Below are 20,269 nucleotides of genomic sequence, written 5' to 3' on the forward strand. Positions count from 1 at the left end.
TTAACGAATTTAATGTTAGTTTGGTCCAGGAAACCCGACCCCAATACGAAACATTTGATATTTGATTTCCCGGGGAATTTATCAGACAGTTTTCACGATAATATATACCAAACCCTGGCTAAACTTATCTGAAGTGTATATAAAGCTGTGCTAAGTGACCCATAAGCATTAGATGTTTTAAAGTAAGTATCGAACACCAAGGTTTCGCGTCAAGGCTTACAACCCAAAGCACTTACTCCCTTGAACCTTGCAGTACCACGAACTTTTTACACATACTAGGCGTCTTCTCAAGATGGCTACAAAGTCTAGGACTTTATTAGCGGCGATAGCCGTTATTTCTCTGTGCCTTCAAGTTGTGACACCGCAGTCGTGTGATTTAGATGCCGATCAGTTCAAAACTAAGAGAATCGAAGCAATCCGTAAACAAATTTTGGTCAAACTTGGACTGCCGGTTGCCCCGGTGATTGACGTACCAGATGTTGTACCAGAGGATGTTATAGCAATGTACAACGAAACGAAACAACTTCTTAAAGAGCAGGGTTCTGGGCAGAATGATAAATGTCCAGTGGGGGATGATGATGATGACAATCAATACGCTACCGAAGTGATACGATGTGAGCAAGAAACTGACTGGCCAGAATCAGGTAATTAAAACATGTTAATATGCACCGATGTATTTTATATAAGTTAATTAAAATTAAACAATTGCAACACATTCGTTCAGTTGTGTTGAGACTAATCTGTAATCATTTAAAATGACTGATGAAAATATAAATAATTATGTACATAGACTTCCAGTTTTGCTGACATCGCTCTTGTAACCACATGAAGTCCCTGAACTGAGGAATTTATATGTATCATTTACAAATATCCAAGCTTAAAGCTGTCAAACAATATCCCCGTATACATTCACCATGTGTGATGAAGGTCTGAGAAGGACCAATTCCCACGGTCACATTTTGTATAAGTTCAACATTTGAATCTTCAGTCTTTAAAGGCTAAGAATCAAATAAACAGAAAGATAGACCATTGGATTACATCCCTTACATTCACTATGGTATCGTGTCATAGTGCTATCTTAGTCATTTTATTGTTTCATTGTCATAAAGAAACAGAGTGTGTTATTTGATCACTGTATTACTATGTTGTATGTATGTTTACAATGTAAACGTGATTGCTGTATTACTATAATACATGTACAAATCACCATTTCTAAAACATCATGTTCTCTTTCACAAATACGTCATATCATATGTCATACAAGATAGATTGTGTCATGTCCTGTCATATATCATATCATATCACCGCATATATCATGTCACATTTCATATCATATATGTCCATGTTACCATTGTGCCAAGACAAAAGATGAGCTATTGGACGAATGGCCACGAATTTGATCGATCCCTGCTTCATAATGTATGAATTATAAATTCAGTGTTTGATGAAACCTCACTGTCCACCACGAGACGGATGATTTATTAAAAGTGTCATTTTGGTCATCATTCCCTACTCTGTGTCAGAAAGTTAAATACTGTCTGACATTACAATATTTCCAATATTGTTATCATAATACTACTGTACATGTAATGACTCAATCTTAAAGTCATGTAGTAACTCAGGGCCTACAAAAGTTTATATTAAACCACAGCTGTACGTGTGCAAGTTCATCGTCACGTCCGAAACCTCAACTTCCGTCTGTTGATCAAAGTTCCGTCTATTTGATGAGGATGGTACGTTCCGTGTCAAGTTTCAAGACTTCGACAGGATATGGCAGAACTGGACCGAGCTAGTTTGGTTGGCAGTGCAACAAGTCGTGTGCCCCTCGTTGTGTTGCTACCACTCATTTGTACGAGTCTTCACCAAACAGCACTGGAATTTGAGTACCTATTGTCAGCGTTTGGATTTTGTCACATGACCTATGCACCAATAAACAATATGTCCAAGACACAGTTTGTAGGGGTTCGAGTCTACAGTGATTCGATAAACTTTGAATCGAAGTGCTATTACAACATTGATGGATTTTCTTGCAAAGAGTAGACGAGATCTGATACACTTTATAGGAAGTGAAAAAAGTGGGATTTAAATGATATTACTGAATGAACAAATGTAAATCCTCCCTATTGCAGGCACAGCTTGTAATTTTATCCAAGGGTTCGAAGGCGAAACAATAAACCAAAGTTGTTAACGTAGATACGGGTTTACGAAAACAATCAAAATTTATCAATAATGGAAGTGTGTAAAGTGCAAGTAATATAAATATTTATGACACTTCATCCTAGGAACATTAACAATCAATGCCAAGTCACTAATTATTGACAGGACTTGTGTGTCAAGTTGTACAATTAATGACGTTGGCCTTTAATATTATTCAGTGGTATGATTAACTTGAATGATTTCTTTCATCATTGTACCTTGCAGACGACCCTTACGCCATTCCAAAACAGGATGCCGGCTACAGTTCATTCATTCAATTTGACTTATCTCCACTTGAAGACGTTGACTTTGGTGCACTTACTAAAGCTGAAATTCGTCTCTACCAGATCCCAAACACACGTGCTAGCACTGCATCACAAAGAGTAGAACTGTATCAACTTCAACCCCCACCTCTAGGGTCTGATGTGCCTGGTGGACGTCTTCTGGACACTACTGTCATCAACCCATCGTCCGGTGGATGGATAACGTTTGATGTAACAACAGTTGCTAAGCAATGGATGATCATTCCAGGTATGATAACCAATCATCTCAAGAAGTCATAATAAACTCGTGTCCTGTCATGTGACATTTTGACTTTCCTTGAAATCAAAACACTACTGAGCAGGAGTACAATATCCAAGGAATATGCAAACTTTCGCTTTATCAAAATCGTACACAGTGCTATTCCTTTTGTTAATTATCACGGTACTTTGGTATTCCTAGTATTCACAGAAATTTTACAACTTTTTCGTGCATGATCCAAACTTACCTTATCGACATTGTACATATACATAGCTCTACATGTATGCGTGTATTGAAACACAATTCAAATCGCGATTTGTAATTTTTAGACCCACTTTCTATTGATTAATGGCTGCTGTCTTGGATAATCATTCACTCTGACTAAGTCTGACTCTGGATAATCGTTCACTCAATCTGACTTCTATGATTTTCTATTCTCAGAATCCAATATGGGAGTAGAGCTAACAGTTCACTGCCCAGGTTTCAAATTTGACACCGACAGTGAAAAGCTGGTTCACCATGATGTAGAAAAACTCCAAGTGGTCATCGCAGGTAAGTCGTCTTTAATTGCCAATATTTTCCCGTCATATATTCACACCAAGAATAAAACACCATCTAGGCAAACACGTTTGTACTGTAATGCCAATGGCCATAGTTTTAGTGGGCATAGCTGCAGCCAGCAATACATTGAGATGACCTAGCAAACATCTAGTTTTGGATTTGAATGATGAAAACAATTGTTTGACAAAAAAAAGTTGATACTGAACAAAATAAAGATCCTATGTAATCCTTATGTCTCCACTGATAAAATAATACTAATACAATAACCTGGGATTTAATAAAAACTACTTTCTATTTTCCATCCTTACAGGAACACCAAAACAAGACGAGTTGACAATAACGCCAGAAAAGGGGGGAAGAGGACGAGGCGATATCCCTGTCGATGAGTCTTACGAGGGTAAGAACCCATATCTTCTAGCCTTTACCAAGTCACCACAGGCTAACAAGAGACGAAAGAGACGTAGTTTAGATGCCAGCCATTGCTTCAGCGAACCAAGCTTAGACAAATGCTGTCTCAGACAACTCTATGTCGACTTTGAAAATGATCTTGGATGGAAGTGGATACACTCACCAAAAGGTTACTATGCCAACTATTGCGGTGGAAGCTGTCCTCACATATCGAGTCCTGATTCTCATTACTACAATCGACATGCATCTCCAGCACCATGCTGTGTGCCAAAGACCTTTGAATCCTTCACTATGCTCTACTATGCTGGCGGAAAACCCAAAGTTAGTCAGCTAACTGATATGGTTCTCACAAGCTGTAGGTGCAGTTAGAACCTTTGTAAACAGTCAACAAAGTAGATTTACTGGTGATGCTATGTAGAACAACAGACTATAAACAATTGATGACAGATTGACAGACAAGATCATTTCACCAATGTATACAAAGGACTGTTTTCTAAATCTTTGCACTGTACAAAACAATTTCAAAGTGGAATACTTAAATTTTGCAGCGAGGAATCCAAAATGTTACATGAAAGTAAACAAGTAGATTTCTATTGGCGTTGTGGTTACAAGCTATTTTCACCTAAAACTGAGCTGAACAATGCATGGCATACTATGTTTGAATAATAGACACAACACAGATACAGCTTTATATTGTATATGGTATAAACATTGAAAGTAAGAGTCAATATGGTTCAAGGATAGGTACCCATCAATGTAAATGCATGGGTTGGGCGATATGGTCAAGTTATGGTTAGGTACCAGACAATGTAAATCCATGGGTTTATTTGAGTTTAATATTGTAAAAAGGACGATTTTCGTCCAAATATTCAAATTTCGTTGTAATGATAGAATATCCATAACTTCAATCATACAAGAAAACGTGTAGCAAGAAAACACAATTAACTTTACCTGGTGTGATAATTCTTAAACATTTCACTTAGTAGCCAGAGTCGTTCTAGTTAAAAATAAAATGACAAAAACTAACTTATTTTTATTATGCAACTTTTGATTAAATATTTCCTGTAAAAAACCGAACGTGTGTGTATGTTTAATAAACGGATTGGCCAATATATCTATCAACGAATGGTGTTTTATATTCAATAACTTTACCACAATAAAGTGTGTTCATGCCTGTCTGATGTGGTTTCTGTGTGTGAATCTTGGTGACCAAATAATATTGGCATAGTTGATGACCTTGTAAAAGGCATCAATAAGTGATGACATATTACTACATATTGGACACGTGACCAAATACCATCACAATTGTTCATGAAAACTCTCTATGGTTTCAAGTTACATTTCCGTTTTACTGTGGTACCGGGTATAGGCAAATCTAACATCAAATCAAGGAGCATTAACATGTACAACTTTTATAGGCAAATGTTATTCACTGTCATACTTGGGTTTAATTCTCAACTTGTATTTTTAATTACTTCAGATTTAGGAAAACACGACAATCACTTTAGCTCAGTCGATAGATTACTGGGATTTGTATTCACCAAAATACCACCCGATAATATAATGTATGAAGATTTACAAGTCGGGACGCCACAAACGTTAAAAGTGTCCTTTGATATCACAGGAAACGTTCCTAAATTATGTTACACCTCCTGGCTAACATATTATATGATTTAGACTTTAGTGCAGCAGTAACTGTGTTCTCATTATACCATACAACATGGCGTCGCCCCCCCCCCCCCCCACATACACAGAATTTTTTAAGTGTGAAAGTCAAGAATAAAGTAATTGTAGACTGTTTACTTCGCGATCAGTGATTTGCGTAGTGTAAACAGGCTAGGCAGTAACTGAACTATATGTATTTGACAAAGCACTATAAGTTACATTATATTGTTTGTAGGAGAAACACTTGCCATGACAGCAGAGTTAGCCGCTCCCCCCCCCCCATCGTTTTGGCGTGTTGAAATAAATTTGAACAATAATAGTGCCACCTTTTTATGAGTGAATTCAATTAATATTTCATGTACTACCAAGGCTGTTACTCAGTTCCCTGTTTCAAATTGATGACACAACTCAGACCCCCCCCCCCCACCCGAATTGGCCATTATTGTTTCATAGAGATCAATGAATTCAAAATCTGTATGTAAGTAGTATGTAACAAAGTTCTCTTTCTCAACATTTATTTTAATTCCAAATATTTACTTCCATCGCTCGATCTGACGACATTGATATGTGGGGTACAACAGATTTCATAAAGTAAAATCGTTTTTGTCGGATGAGAACTAAAAGATTCAAAAAGAAAACTTTGCTGGCTAAATTTTTCGAAATACTGGTTACAGCCCAAATGAGAGACATTTTTCACAAAGCCCACATTTATTTGTAAAGAAATCTCTCCGCATGTTATGTATGGACGCTGAAGTTGATTTCCAATGTTAGTTTACAGTGTGTCATGTAGTGTACCATAATGTACATCTCTGAAGTGGAGGGGGGGGGGTAATGTATAATTACATATTAAAATATGTGCAGCCGGGGGGGGGGGCTACGAAAATTCTTGGATTCATTTCGGGGGGCATGAAAATTGTTTAGAGCGCGAAGGGGGGGGGGGGGCTGCGAAATTTTTTTTGACCAAAATAATCTCTCGACAGTCACCCCCCGCCCCCCGCCGTAAATTCTGACTCCAGCCTTATGAATGAAGAAGATACATATCGGCAGGTTTGTAATGTTTCTAACACGTCAAATCATGTCATCCTCCTATAAATGGCGCTACACATTATATACATATCATATTGCATGACCGAGGTCAAAGTTCAATAATATGGGGAGTGTACGAAAACGAAGTATTCATTTTACGACAAAGAAAATAACTAAATTTGTGTACTTACTCTGGCCATAATTTGATATGTAACAGTTTCCTTTTCAGAATTCAGTCATGTGTTTTGATTTACATGTAATCACACGGATTACTAGGGTCGATTGGTTCAACTAATACTTATATAGACATACTAATGTTCAACATTTTATACTACTACTACTACTACTACTACTACTACTACTACTACTACCACCACCACTACCACTACTACTACTACTACTACCACCACCACCACTACCACTACCACTACTACTACTACTACTACTAGTACTACTACTACTACTACTACTACTACTACTACTACTACTACTACTACTGCTACTACTACTACTACTACTACTACTACTACACTACTGTCACGGGCCAATTGGAGAAAAGAGACCATTCTAGTTTTTGAGTGGTAACTGGCGAACCATAAATCTATGTATGTTGAACTATTTCCTGTGTGCTCGTGTGATCCGGTATGAGTGGAACTTGATGAAGCGTATGACAGGCTGAATACGTGTATTCCCGACAACGTCACGTGTGAAGTCACAAAGCGTGACGATATTTATTGACCTTGAAATCGGCAAAAAATACAACACAGGCTACAAAAGAATCTACGTATACAGCACTACACCACATTACAAGAAAATAACTATTAAAATCTCCTGTAAAAATGTCTTTCTTTTCTCCCATAAATCTATGAAATTGATAAATTTCTTAAGATATTACTAATGTGATTGCATAATATTTACACAGTTTGATAATACACAGTCATAATGTAATGGAACTCATACTAGTATCGCCAACAGATCAAACTGTATTATTTTGTTGTCGGTTACATGGCTTACATTTAGGTTTTGTCATGGTTACTTTTCTTAACATGAAGTTGTCATACAGGCGAAATGCACACTTTTAAAATAATTCTTTTCAGCCCGACCAAAATAAAGAAAGCAGAAATACGTTTAAAATACGTTTTAAAAAAAGAAAAAGAAAGAAGAAAAAGAAAGTCAAAGAATGGTTAAATACGAAACTCAAACTATAACATATTATTAACGTTTCCATTATGACTGTAACATAATACAGCTTCTCCAAATGTGTACACATGTTGATACTTGGACTTAAAACGCTACACGTGAAGTACGTGGCTGCCATTGTTGGCATGGTATAATCTAACTGTCCAAAACCAAATTTATCAATTAAAGTGATTATATAATCTGGTATTTCGTGATTTTCTGATATCAATTTTTTGTTTATGTTGAATGTGTTTCTATCATTTCATGTTGTCTACCATTTCATATTTTGTCTCCACTCTTACAGTTACAGAGAAAGGTTGCAAAATAAAGCATTTTTACCAAAAATGAATAGCACGTGGAGTTTGTTTTGTCTAGAACACCATTTTCTTACATCAGATTGAACATATTAACGTAAAGTTTACATGTAGTCAAATAAAGTATTACACACTAGGATTTTAGTGTGAAGTCAGCTATTGCCTACGTTTCCAAATGCGACTGAATATCATGCTGAATGCTAGTATGAATTACATTCTGTAATGAACAAAAAATGTCATCCTTGGTGAATGATCTAATCCTACGAAAACTATCATTCTTTAGGAACGTAATGTCGGAAATGATCGCGTCAAAAATGCGACATGCATGTAATTACTACGACAATTAATCAAAGTGTCTGCAGTTCATTCACCAATTCCGTCAGAGTTGAATTTCGTGGTACGTCGTAGAATCGGTTTACATCGAACTACCATATATAGATATTCAAAAATTAATACAGAGACCAAGGGGCAAGACGTGTGGCCACGTCTACTGGAAACCTAAGATCTTTCAGGATATTCCATTTACTTCGACTGGAAGATGCCTATCTTTGCATACTAGTATTTTGTGAAAAGTCCGCTATCAGTTGACTTGTTACGTTGTCTTATCCACCTTTCATTAGCTCACAAAAGTTATTTGACAGTTTGCTCTTATCGTTTGATTTGATAAGTAGGGCGATTGTGTCTCCAAACAAATGCGGTTCAACAACACTGTTAGTTTTTACCTCCTCAACGAATTAACAGTGCCATTGTACAGTCAGGGAAATTCTGCTACTCCCACTCAAAATACTGTACTGGAGAATTTCTCCCGGGAATCCACGACAGAATATTCAAACCCCTGGCAAGGGTGTGTGTGTTATATATAGCCTGAATGACCTATAGGCATTAGTTACCAAGAATCAAGCGTTGAACGATTGTGTCAAGGCTGACACATTAAGTTCATTTACCCCTTGGATAAGTTCATATCACGAAGTCTACGAAACACAGACGTGAGCTTTTACTCAAGATGGCTTCGAAGTCTAGGACTTTATTAGCGACAGTGGCTGTAATTTCTCTATGCCTTCAACTTGTAACACTTGAGTCGTGTGACTTACATTTTGACCAATACCGTACTAAGAGGATTAATGCTATACGGGGTCAAATTTTAAGTAAACTTGGGTTGCAGAAGCCGCCAGAAGATGACGGGCCGGATACAGTACCTGACGAAGTTATGACTTTGTATAACGAAACAGTGTCACTACTAAGAGAACAGGAAAGAGATCAAAAAGACGAATGCTCACGAGAGGAGGATGAAGAAGAGTATTATGCTAGTGAGATGATACGATGTGAGATGGAAACAGAATGGCCGTTAACAGGTAACGTATCCATCTTATCATTATATGTACAACGAAATATTAAAACCGCTAACATTTGCATGATATGAATGATATCTTGGGAGTAGCATTGAGACAGATGTACAAATTTTCATCTGTTCCATAAGGTGTGTGATTGCATTGATAGTTTAGATGAGGTCATTTATTTTGCATGTACTGAGCTGATTATGCACACACTTCTCGATTCGTATCGTAATGCCCGGACTGTGGAAGATTGATTTGTATTGTTTACAGATATCAGTGTTTAGAAAACTGTTACACTATACTGTAGAATGTCTATGCATGCATGCATGACTTTACAAGTAATAAGTCCCAGGCTACTGAAATGGTTCCATGGCATCTGGATACGCGAATACGTGGTATATATAGAGAGTTGTGACCTATACGACGATGATGAAAACTGTACAGTAAAGGTTACTTGTAAAAAAAATTAAAGTACATTCATTCTGAAAAAATGTGTATTACTGCGTGCATATATATATATATATATATATATATATATATATAATCAAAGTAAGTTGGTTGGAACTTGAGGTGCTTAGTTGTTACTCCGAGTTTCACGCTCAATGCGTTCATCAGACAACCAACCAACTTACTTTGATTATTCCCGCCCTGCTTACCCAAGCATCGAGCACTCTATTCTACGAGTTTGATACTATTTAATATATATAATGAACACAGTTAAAACAATGTCTTAGAGTATCCCTATTCGAGCAAAATTAAATTTGTTAGATAAGTCTGGCAAACAAAGCAAAATGTATCAATGATTGTTTTAATTGAAGTAAGTCTGCACCAATCGATTTTAATTACGTCCTAGAAGGTGCATTATCTTCAACATTATAGAAATGAAAACAGCATGTATGGATCATTAATATGACACGTACACTTAACATCTGTTTAACCGTACCGCTTCAGTACCACGCTAAAGAGTATCATTGCACGGTATTAAGTAACAACATATAATAGAAAGCCACAATCCTGTACAGTGATCCATGAGAAGTTTCCCTTGAAGTATCCATATATAACGAAACCACATCTGTCGGCACTCGGGGTTCATGACCACAAACAAGACAGGTGCAGGTCCTTCGTCATGTCCGACAAACTTCCGTCTGACGATGATCGTTCCGGCCACTCATGATTCTGTATCTTCTCATAGATAATCATTTTATGTGTTCCTGTGTACCAAATTAGTAATGTCCTTGGAAGGGTGTGACAAGTGTCATTAGTTCGTGTCACATACAGCTTTTACTATGCACTCATTACGAGTATATACTCACATGACATATACCACTCCCAGAGTCTTTACCTTATCTAGATCACATTGTCAATATGTCTAATCTTAGACAGCTAATATGTTGTCTAGTATAGTTGTTTGATTTCGAGTGATTGTTGGATGTTCGTGTCCAAGTATACAATAGACACCGGTGGAAAGATAAACAACAAGGCGGAGCCGCGTTGTTTATCTTTCCACCGGTGTCTATTGTACTTATGCCCGACAAGTTCACAGGATGGCAGGATTAGTCCATCTCACCCTTGCTAGACTAGATTAAGATAAAGTACACACTGTCTCACCCCTTGCCAGGCTAGGTGATGATAATAACTGAGATAAAAGTGTACACATTCGGGTGAGGACACTCACAGCATGCGCAGTGTTCACGGCGAAGAAATAAGCCATACAACATTCACAAGCCCTGATATGACTGAACAACGAGACGTGTCTAATATTATAGTGTAGCTCATCTGAAGATGTGTGTAAAATTCGTTTTTTAAATGTTTACCGTTTCTTTTGAATGGTAACAGTTGTGCCCTTCATCCTTAAACCCTTACTGTGCAGTCACTACTCCATTCATGGTACAGTAGTATGACTTATTTTTAATACTACTCGCCACAACTATTTTTCTCCGTAATTAAGTTCTCCTCGTAATTTTGGCAAATTATTTTGGTCCGGGTCGTACTCTTGCATTTCATTCTTGAGACCATGGAGGCTCCCCTTCTCTATACTTCCATGTGCAGGCATATGGTTTCTGACTTTGCCGGACTGGTTTTACTTGAACTACAAAGGTCAACCCAATTCACACCTTCTAAGTCCCCCTTTGTCTTACACTATCCAATACTGATAAGACTTCAGCGGCAACTCAGACAAGGAGGTGGTTATAACCCGCTACACAAACTTTAATATTAGCTCCGGTAGAGGACTGCTAATCCCGTACATGTCAAACAATGTGTCAACATTATGACAGATAAAGGGCATAAGTAATATTTAATTAGTTAAAAAGACCTTAGAGTTTGTCAAACAAATACGGATTAGTCTGTCTACAATATGACGACGAAAAGAACACAAAATCAGGTCTTTAAAGTAGTGGATTGAGTTTGGCATTGATGTAAGACGACACAACCAGTTTCAACAAAAAAACTCTTTAATATTCACACGTTTCGAGTAAACATTTACTTTATCACTAGTAGAAAATCCGGTACTTTGTACGAGTACTAGTACTATTGTCATTTGTCACTGTGGAGATGTCTTGTTAGAATTCAAGACATACAATACATGTAATTAAAGTAGTGGATTGAGTTTGGCATTTGATGTAAAAAGACCACAAGTTGCGATTTTCAGTAAAATGGACCAGGTGATACATTTTGATGTGTATTAACAATTGGCGTTTCAGATTTTATCGTCAAAATTGATGGTATCCTTATACATTACTCTATCTCTCACTTATTACTTTAAATTATTTTCAGCTTCTTGGATTCTGCTGGACCCAACTATGCTGGCTGGCAAATATTGGCTTTTGACAAACTTGACTTCATTTCAGTACTGTTTGGCTCTATACAAATAAACATTCGTCACTGTTGTGGATCCTTGATATTAGATTATTTATTCATTTTGGGGATTATGATAAGATAAATATGCAAATAAGCCCTGTGAAAGCTTTTAACTTTTCTTTGACTTGTACACTTTACAGACGACACCTATGCAATTCCCAAACAAGATGCCGGCTACAGTACATTTATCCAATTCGATCTCTCGTCACTTGGTGATATCGATATGAGTGCACTCACTGGGGCCGAAATCCGCCTTTATCAGATTCCAAACACTCGGACTACCACTACGTCACAGAGAATTGAATTGCAACAACTTCTACCCCCTCTACCAGGGTCTCCGGTACCAGAAGGACGTCTTCTGTTCAGCAGAACTATCAATCCAGCTTCCGGAGGGTGGCTATCATTTGATATAACAACTGTTTTACAACAGTGGGTGATAAATCCAGGTACGAAGAACTGCCAATCAATCAACTAATGTATGCTAGCATGATTTGATTTGATTTGATTTGATTTATTTCAGTACAATAAAATAAACATTCAGTATACAGAAAACAATTACAACAGTCAAAATAAACGTTATTGTGCTTGGATAACATAGAAAAGTTAAAATCTTGTTTCCACTGTGGTCCCACATTCTATATCAATCGTGCATGTATTTATAGTAGCAGTCTGTGTAGTAGTCTTGGTAGAAGTAGTAGTGGTGGTAGTAGTAGTAGTAGTAGTAGCAGCAGCAGCAGCAGCAGCAGCAGTGGTAGTAGTGGTAGTAGTAGTAGTAGTAGCAGCAGCAGCAGCAGCAGACCACAATTAGTCTCAGACCATTATAGTTCTCTATAGTGATCTGAGAGTTAGTGTACAATATATACAGGTAACACTATAGAAAGAAAATAAAGCAGTCTACATCCAGTAAAATTGTACAAAGTGCACTACACGCACAATGTGGCATAATATATTAGGCTTTTACATACAATACATCTCGCCTTCTGTTGAAGGCCCTAGAACCTGAAACTTTGATATCATCACTGGTCATTTACGTGAACACATGCGAAAGTTACGATTGATATAGAACAGATCTTAACGTCAATCTCTTGTGAACTACTAACTGTATTACACCTAAAAACAAACGAAACAACAACAAAAAACAAGCGTAGCAAAATAAAGCCTTTAATAGCCAAATAAAGAGAACGTATTTTGATTTCCTTTTCTTTGATACAGTCAGTACGTCTCTTTCCTCTTTTTATTAGCACGACTGACCGGAAAGTATATATGTAAGCCATAAATATTTATGTTTGGTATTAGTTATTATCTTTTATACTTTGTTTATAGCTTCCAACATGGGCGTAGAACTGACAGTTCACTGTCCTGGCTTCAAATTCGATTCACAAAAGGAAACAGTGGTTCACCACAAAGTCGACAGATTACAAGTGATCATTGCAGGTACGTCTTATAGTACATCGCTTCCTGGATTATTTGATCAATGGACAATCGCTTCCTGGATTATTTGATCAATGGGCAAGGATTATGGCAGATATACAACAATGTATTGGTATCCTCAGATTGCTTAGAACACGGAGGTTGTTTACTGTAGTAACTAGTTATCTGACATTTCGTTCTATAACTTTTCATTTTTCTTACGGCATCAAATACTATACATTACTTGTGCATCATCTTACATTCAGAAACACTCCATCGTGTTTGCTAAGTTCTCCCAGGCGTTTAATCTTGCCTGAAACCAAATAAATGACTTTGTGTACAATTCTTCACAATTCTTACAGGAACACCAAAACAAGATGAATTGAGCATGACACAAGGCGGAGATAGTGAGGGAAATAAAGGAAGAGAAAGAGGAAGAGAACGGGGTGATATAATCGTCGAGGAATCGTATGAAGGCAAAGAACCACATCTATTAGTGTTCTACAAGTCACCCCCAGCATCGGCTCTCGACTACGATAACAAACGTAGAAGACGTAGTAGTTTGGATGCCTCATATTGTTTTAACAGGCCAACAGAGGCAAACTGTTGCCTTAGAGAACTTTTCGTTGACTTTGAGAAAGATCTTGGCTGGAACTGGATACACGCACCAAAGGGTTACACTGCCAACTACTGTGGAGGAAACTGCCCATACTTGTGGAGTCAAGACACTCAGCACACTACTGTTCTAAGTCTATACAAAAGTCTCAATCCTGATGCCTCGGCATCGCCATGCTGCGTACCTAAAAGCTTAAAGTCGCTCACTATCTTGTATTATGAAAACAGAAGGCCAAAGATCAGTCAGTTAACTCATATGGTGCTGACAAGTTGTAAGTGTAGTTAGAATCACTACACATGTAGTGGCCAAGCTAGTCGAACCTTATTGACTGACTGTGGACTGTATTCTCTATGTTTATAACTGAAACTGTCTGTATAGCGTATATATATGCCCTAAGCAAAATTAGAGGGCGCCCTTGCAAGTAAGTCAAAGTGCCACTTTATCAAAGGGCTTCTCCTTACGAATGAAAGTTGACGACATCATGTCTGGAATCATGAAATTACACATTCATCATATTTTGCATCATGCATTTGCTTTTTGCCACTGCGCATGCTGTAATATGTTACTGTTTTTAGTGTTTATATGTTGTTGTTTTTGTACTTGTTACTTCACACGTAATTTTGAGAGAGAAAATATGATAGCCTATAATACTATAGTATCTGACCAGATAGTATAATCCGAGGTCGGATGGCTGCTGCTTACATTGCTGTCTATATGTGACGATTTTGGTGATGCCAGTGATGGTTTGGAGTGTTGAATGTAACGAGCAACACGGCAAAATGAATAAAGAAAATATATTCAAGCAAGTGTCGTGTGTTTCCTATAACCAATTCTTTAGAAAAACGCAAAAGTGAATTCTTTAAAACCTTTACAGTTTTCAATCACACCAATTTAGGGAGCCTTCAGTAATTACTGGGGGGCAGGGGAAATCAGGCCCGGGCTCTTGCGTAAAACATGTTCCGCCCCGATTCCGTGCTAAAAAGTTGCCCACCCTCAACTATCTTTCTCTAAAACGTGACCCTTCCCCTGTATAGTTCAAAAACAGGGTTTAAAATGCTATATAAAATGGAAAGGACACGAGTCCCACAATCAATAGAAGGGCCTTAATCCCACCGCTGCCATCATGTTGAAAGTTTTAAAGATATTGGTGTTTCCCATCACTACCAGAAAGTGAATGTGTGCCAGTCCAGTATTTGGAACTCATTGGCTGAAATGAAGGCCACAAACTTCTAAATATTAGATTGGCACACTCCCGACATTGTCGGGACCAAGGTCAACATCGCAACAACATTATCCCCAGTATCTTACCCAATTGTTCCCGTTGTTACTCCTATGAGACCCACTTCTCTCCCCACATCACAACTGAGAGTTACTTCACTACATGGTTGTCAGCAGCGATTTGATTGATATGGGCTGACATTATGGTACCTTCCCCTAACCCTAACCGTAACCCTAACCTTAATCTAACCCTAGCTCAAATGGCAGCAATGGGATTTGGAACCGGTGGCGGCGATGGTATGGCAAAAAAACAAAAATAATACAAAGTTAGAAAGTAAAATGAGTCCCCTAATCCCATTTTCTAACATATAACCCTCTCCGATCTATAATTCAAAACTACTGAGCAGATAGTCTGTAAGGTACGCCGTGACGGGGCGCCCTCAAACATCGGCCAACCCCTAACACGCACGGTCTGTATCGAACTGCACTCTTCCCAGCGTTTCCAACCAGAACTGGTTGCGGCCAATCACAGGCATGCACACGATTAGAGGCCGTCAAATGACAGAGACGTCACACTTGTATGAGAGGAGGCCGGTGAGGGCGAAACGTCACGACGTATCTTACAGTCAACTGAGCAGATTGGGCTGAAATTTAATGGGAATGCATCTAGGGATGTATGGATGAAGAAATAATAAGCATACAATGATTCCATGAGTGATATGCAAATTAGGTGTACAAATTTTCATTTTTGGTCAAAAACTTATATCTCAAAAAATACTTGGTCATCGAGTCTGAAACTTGGCGAGATGCTTCTGAAAGTGTTATTCTGCAGATTTTCTTCAAAACAGTTTGAGAAAATTGGCCCTAGCGACCATGACCAAGCCCTTAGCAACAACCAATTGGCAGTATATTTTGGTCAAATATCAACATCATCTGGTAGGCAAATGAGTAAACATTCGAAAAATGTATGCAAATACCCTAGCAACAGTGACCACGCCCATAGCAACAGCCAAACGGTCGTGTATTTCACAAAGATAACAGGGATTAATAGACAATTGAATAAACATTCAAAAAACGTATGAAATATGCCTAGCAACAAGACCACGCCCATAGCAACAGCCAAATGATCACGTATATTGCAAAGATAATATCAGGAATTCATACACAAGTGAACAAAAACATACAAAAATGTATGCAATTATATCTAACAACATGACCACGCCCATAGCAACAGCCAAATGATAGCATATATCGTAAAGATAGCAACAAGGTTGGATAGGCAACTGGATAGTCATTCAACAAATGAACACTTCATGTTAGCATGGACTACCATACGTGTATGGATAAACATTTTTAAAAACTCTACAGTTGTGCTACAACGCCATTAGCGGTATTTTTATTATCTAAAATTAGAGTTACAAAATTCGTTTGTCTCGATAGCAGATAGTGTAATCATAAAGCTTAGAGATATAGTCATTCATCAGCTTATTTTCGTATTGGACAAATGTTGTATTAGCTTGCCGTAACCTTGTGTTCACATGCTATGATCCTGTTTCTGTTAACGTTGTACACGATGCACATAACAAAAGAAAGCTTTCTGAATAAAAAGGATACATTCCCAGATGATTACTTTGAACGTGTATCTTTTGTCTCTTACAATGCTCATGGACATTCCCAAAATTATCCCAACGTCTCGTTTACTCTGATCGCTTTAGATTCGGTTCTGTACCGCAACATTCAATAAAATTTATAATTTGGGTTTACCGCGAATGACACTGATCTATTTATTGGTTTAATACATCATAGCTGATTATAGACATTTGCAAAGCAGATATTTCAATCAATGCTAACTGTTACTATATTTTAGCCTGTCAAACGCCACTGTCGATAAATTATCAAATGTCGCCCCCCCCCCCGTTCACCCTTATCAATTTCCAACGTTCAATATATGTAATTTACAAGGTTCAATTTCGGTCACATTCAGTTATTATTTATAACATGCCCCCCCCCCCTCCCCTCCCCCTCCCCTCTCAAAAACTGCGTCCCACAGTCAGAGTTTCATGAGTGGCACATAAGAGACAAGAAAGACACTAAGATGATTTGATAATACAATATCATAAAAATTAAAACAGCATATCCACTTATTATACCATGATAAAGTATCAAAAATACTCTGTTAAACAAGAAAACTGTGTATTGTCATACACCCAACTATACCTCTATAACCCATCAGAAAAATATGCTGACAATTCTGCATCACGGCAACTCCAGGTAAACCTTTATAACCCACCAGAAAAATATGCTGAAAACGTTTATCAACTTGAAATTCATTATACTTTTAAAACAGCTGTAAAACACGAACGTCAAAATATTGACAACTGAACTTACAAACCCTCTCTATACCATATACCTACAATAAAATGAAACTTACTAAAATCTCGCAAATGGAAAAAAAAAGCCAGAAACATGATTTAGAAAAATTATGATTAGTGTGCAATGACGTCATATTACGTCATCAAAATAATCAAAACAAAAACGTATGGAAAGGTGGCTAAAACATATTTTCAAAAATTGTCAAACATCACATATCAGAAGTATGATGGATCGGAAATGTCATCAATTATTTTATCATCACATCATCTTACCAAAACTGAAACCCCCAAAAACGTCACATAACAACTCAACTCTAACATAAACATCAAAGTAGACATACGGCTGGACAGACATCCCCTTTTAATACCTCCCGTATCCTTACTGGAGGTAAAAATCAAGATCTGATGGAATTGTCACGTAAAACAAATCACACATTTGTATTCATAAAATTCATGTTTTCATTGGTTATTTTACATTTGTATTGATTCGTAAAATCCTTATTTTTATGCTAAAAATCAATGTTTGCATTCGTAAATTTCATGTTACTATTCGTCAGTGTCTATTGATGCTCGTCAAAAATATCATTGGTATTCGTTAAACTTGCATTCCTGTTGGTCATTTTTACCTTCCGTAAGGAAGGTTTTAATATAGCGATGAAGTCTGTGTGTGTGTGTGTGTGTGTGTGTGTGTGTGTGTGTGTGTGTGTCACGAGAGAGAGAGAGAGAGAGACAGACAGACAGACAGACAGACAGACAGACAGGCAGGCAGGCAGGCAGGCAGGCAGGCAGACAGACAGACAGACAGACAGACAGACAGACAGACAGACAGACTGATAGATAGATAGATAGATAGATAGATAGATAGATAGATAGATAGATAGATAGACAGATAGATAGATAGATAGACAGATAGATACACGTAGATAGATAATAGAGATGGAAGGAGAGATTACGGCGCACACAAATAATAATTCGGCGAGGCCGCAGCCGCAAGAAATTTTGAAATGTATATATTTCGTGCCAACCCTTTCAGACCATCAGAATTTTTATTCCAACCCCTTGCACCCCATTTTTTTTTTCGTGCCCCCCCCCCCATATTTTCTTCTCAGGCGGATCCCCCTGCCGTAGTAAATCGTGCTTGTTCCCTAACCTCGCTGTTCATAATGTAAATATACCTTAACGCCTCCACCCTCCACATCGTTGTCGGTGTAGTTTGTGGTAGGATTGGTATCGGTTGTGGGATACGATCCACCTCTATTTCGATATCTCGGTTCCTGTTCTTCAACACCAGCTTGACTGCTGGTTTTAGAGAAATTGTGTAAGACTCTCAACGGAGTAAATGCCCTAGTAAGATCTCGGCCGCTTGCTTTTTCATTTCTGGAATCCTCACTTCTGCCAATTGATACTGCAAAGCAATATAGGAAATAATGTATATTATCACACCATATTCTTTCTGGTGTATGAACAACCCGAAAAAATCCGAGGTATTCCAAGGCAAATGCATCTTTTGGAAAGATCTGAGACTAGTCGAGGTGTTCGCAATCTTGCAATCACACCATATTTCTTTAAGGTGCAGGAACATCCCAAAATCTTTTGGCCAGATTCCGAGGCAAATCCATTTTCTTTTAAAAGGTTGGAGACTGACAGAACCTTAACACATCACAATGTGAACTTTGACTGAAAGTAGTGTAACATCATCTCAAAGATTTTAGCAGTCATTTATGCAATGAAACGAATTACTCAACTCAACTCAATAATGCTTTTCAAAATTATTTTGATTTCTGTGATATTCACTAAGGGAACATTTAATTGTACTTATTTTCTTTTTTTTCTGAGTATCTGAGTTGTTTTCATTGCAGAAATGGAAATTTGAAATAAAATAGTCATTTTTGATAATTAGGCAACATCTTTAGAACGCAAGCTTTAAATTTCAGATAATTTAGTACATGCATGATGGTAAAGAAGTGAATGTGTCCTTTAAAGCATGTTGATGTAGCTTATAATTTTATTTGCATATTATAATTTTTAGATAGTATTACTTAACTTATGCAAACTTCAACTTTCATAATTATAGTTTCATACAATTTTCCAATTAAGGGGTACATAATTGTTGATAGATATAGCTCAGAATTTTGTATTCCAGCAAATGTAGGACCAAAATTCTATTCGGTTTACATCTGGTTGTTATTATGTAATGCTATCTGTAACGTTATCGAGAATAATCTGCGCATGTGTTATACGTGACGTGTTCTCGTGGGACATGAAATATAAACAAGAGGAATGCCATCCCACATGTAGACGTATACTCCAAGTTTAATGCAGACTCACGTGTACCTGAAATTAATTCCCGTGTCAGATGTTTTGATTGCACCTCCTAACTTTAATTAATATCCCTTCTCAAGCCACTTGTACATGACATGCATGGTTTAGAAAGGGTTTGATCGTATTATCTTATTATTATTATTATTATTATTATAAGTAATATTATATAATAATAAAAATCACACAGTTAAAAGGAATGTAAAAGTACAAAGAAATACCGTCAGAGATGTATGTCACTGTCATCGGAAAAAAGAACTTATAGTTATA

The 20,269-nt window shown here is 37.4% G+C and overlaps 2 protein-coding genes across 2 annotated transcripts; both read left to right on the forward strand.

Moving 5' to 3' along the window:
- Positions 1–69: 69 nt before the first annotated feature.
- LOC144449123 (transforming growth factor beta-2 proprotein-like) lies at positions 70–4,713 on the forward strand. Its single transcript, XM_078139587.1, has 4 exons — positions 70–644; positions 2,422–2,727; positions 3,160–3,270; positions 3,590–4,713. The coding sequence occupies exons 1-4, from the start codon at positions 293–295 to the stop codon at positions 4,054–4,056; spliced, it is 1,236 nt and encodes a 411-aa protein (XP_077995713.1). The 5' UTR covers positions 70–292; the 3' UTR covers positions 4,057–4,713.
- Positions 4,714–8,491: 3,778 nt separating this feature from the next.
- On the forward strand, positions 8,492–14,887 carry LOC144449813 (transforming growth factor beta-2 proprotein-like). The gene is made up of 4 exons (XM_078140390.1): positions 8,492–9,223; positions 12,205–12,510; positions 13,388–13,498; positions 13,837–14,887. The coding sequence occupies exons 1-4, from the start codon at positions 8,875–8,877 to the stop codon at positions 14,373–14,375; spliced, it is 1,305 nt and encodes a 434-aa protein (XP_077996516.1). The 5' UTR covers positions 8,492–8,874; the 3' UTR covers positions 14,376–14,887.
- The last annotated feature ends 5,382 nt before the right edge of the window (positions 14,888–20,269 follow it).

This window comes from Glandiceps talaboti, chromosome 2, assembly GCF_964340395.1.
Source record: "Glandiceps talaboti chromosome 2, keGlaTala1.1, whole genome shotgun sequence".
Lineage (NCBI taxonomy): Eukaryota > Metazoa > Hemichordata > Enteropneusta > Spengelidae > Glandiceps > Glandiceps talaboti.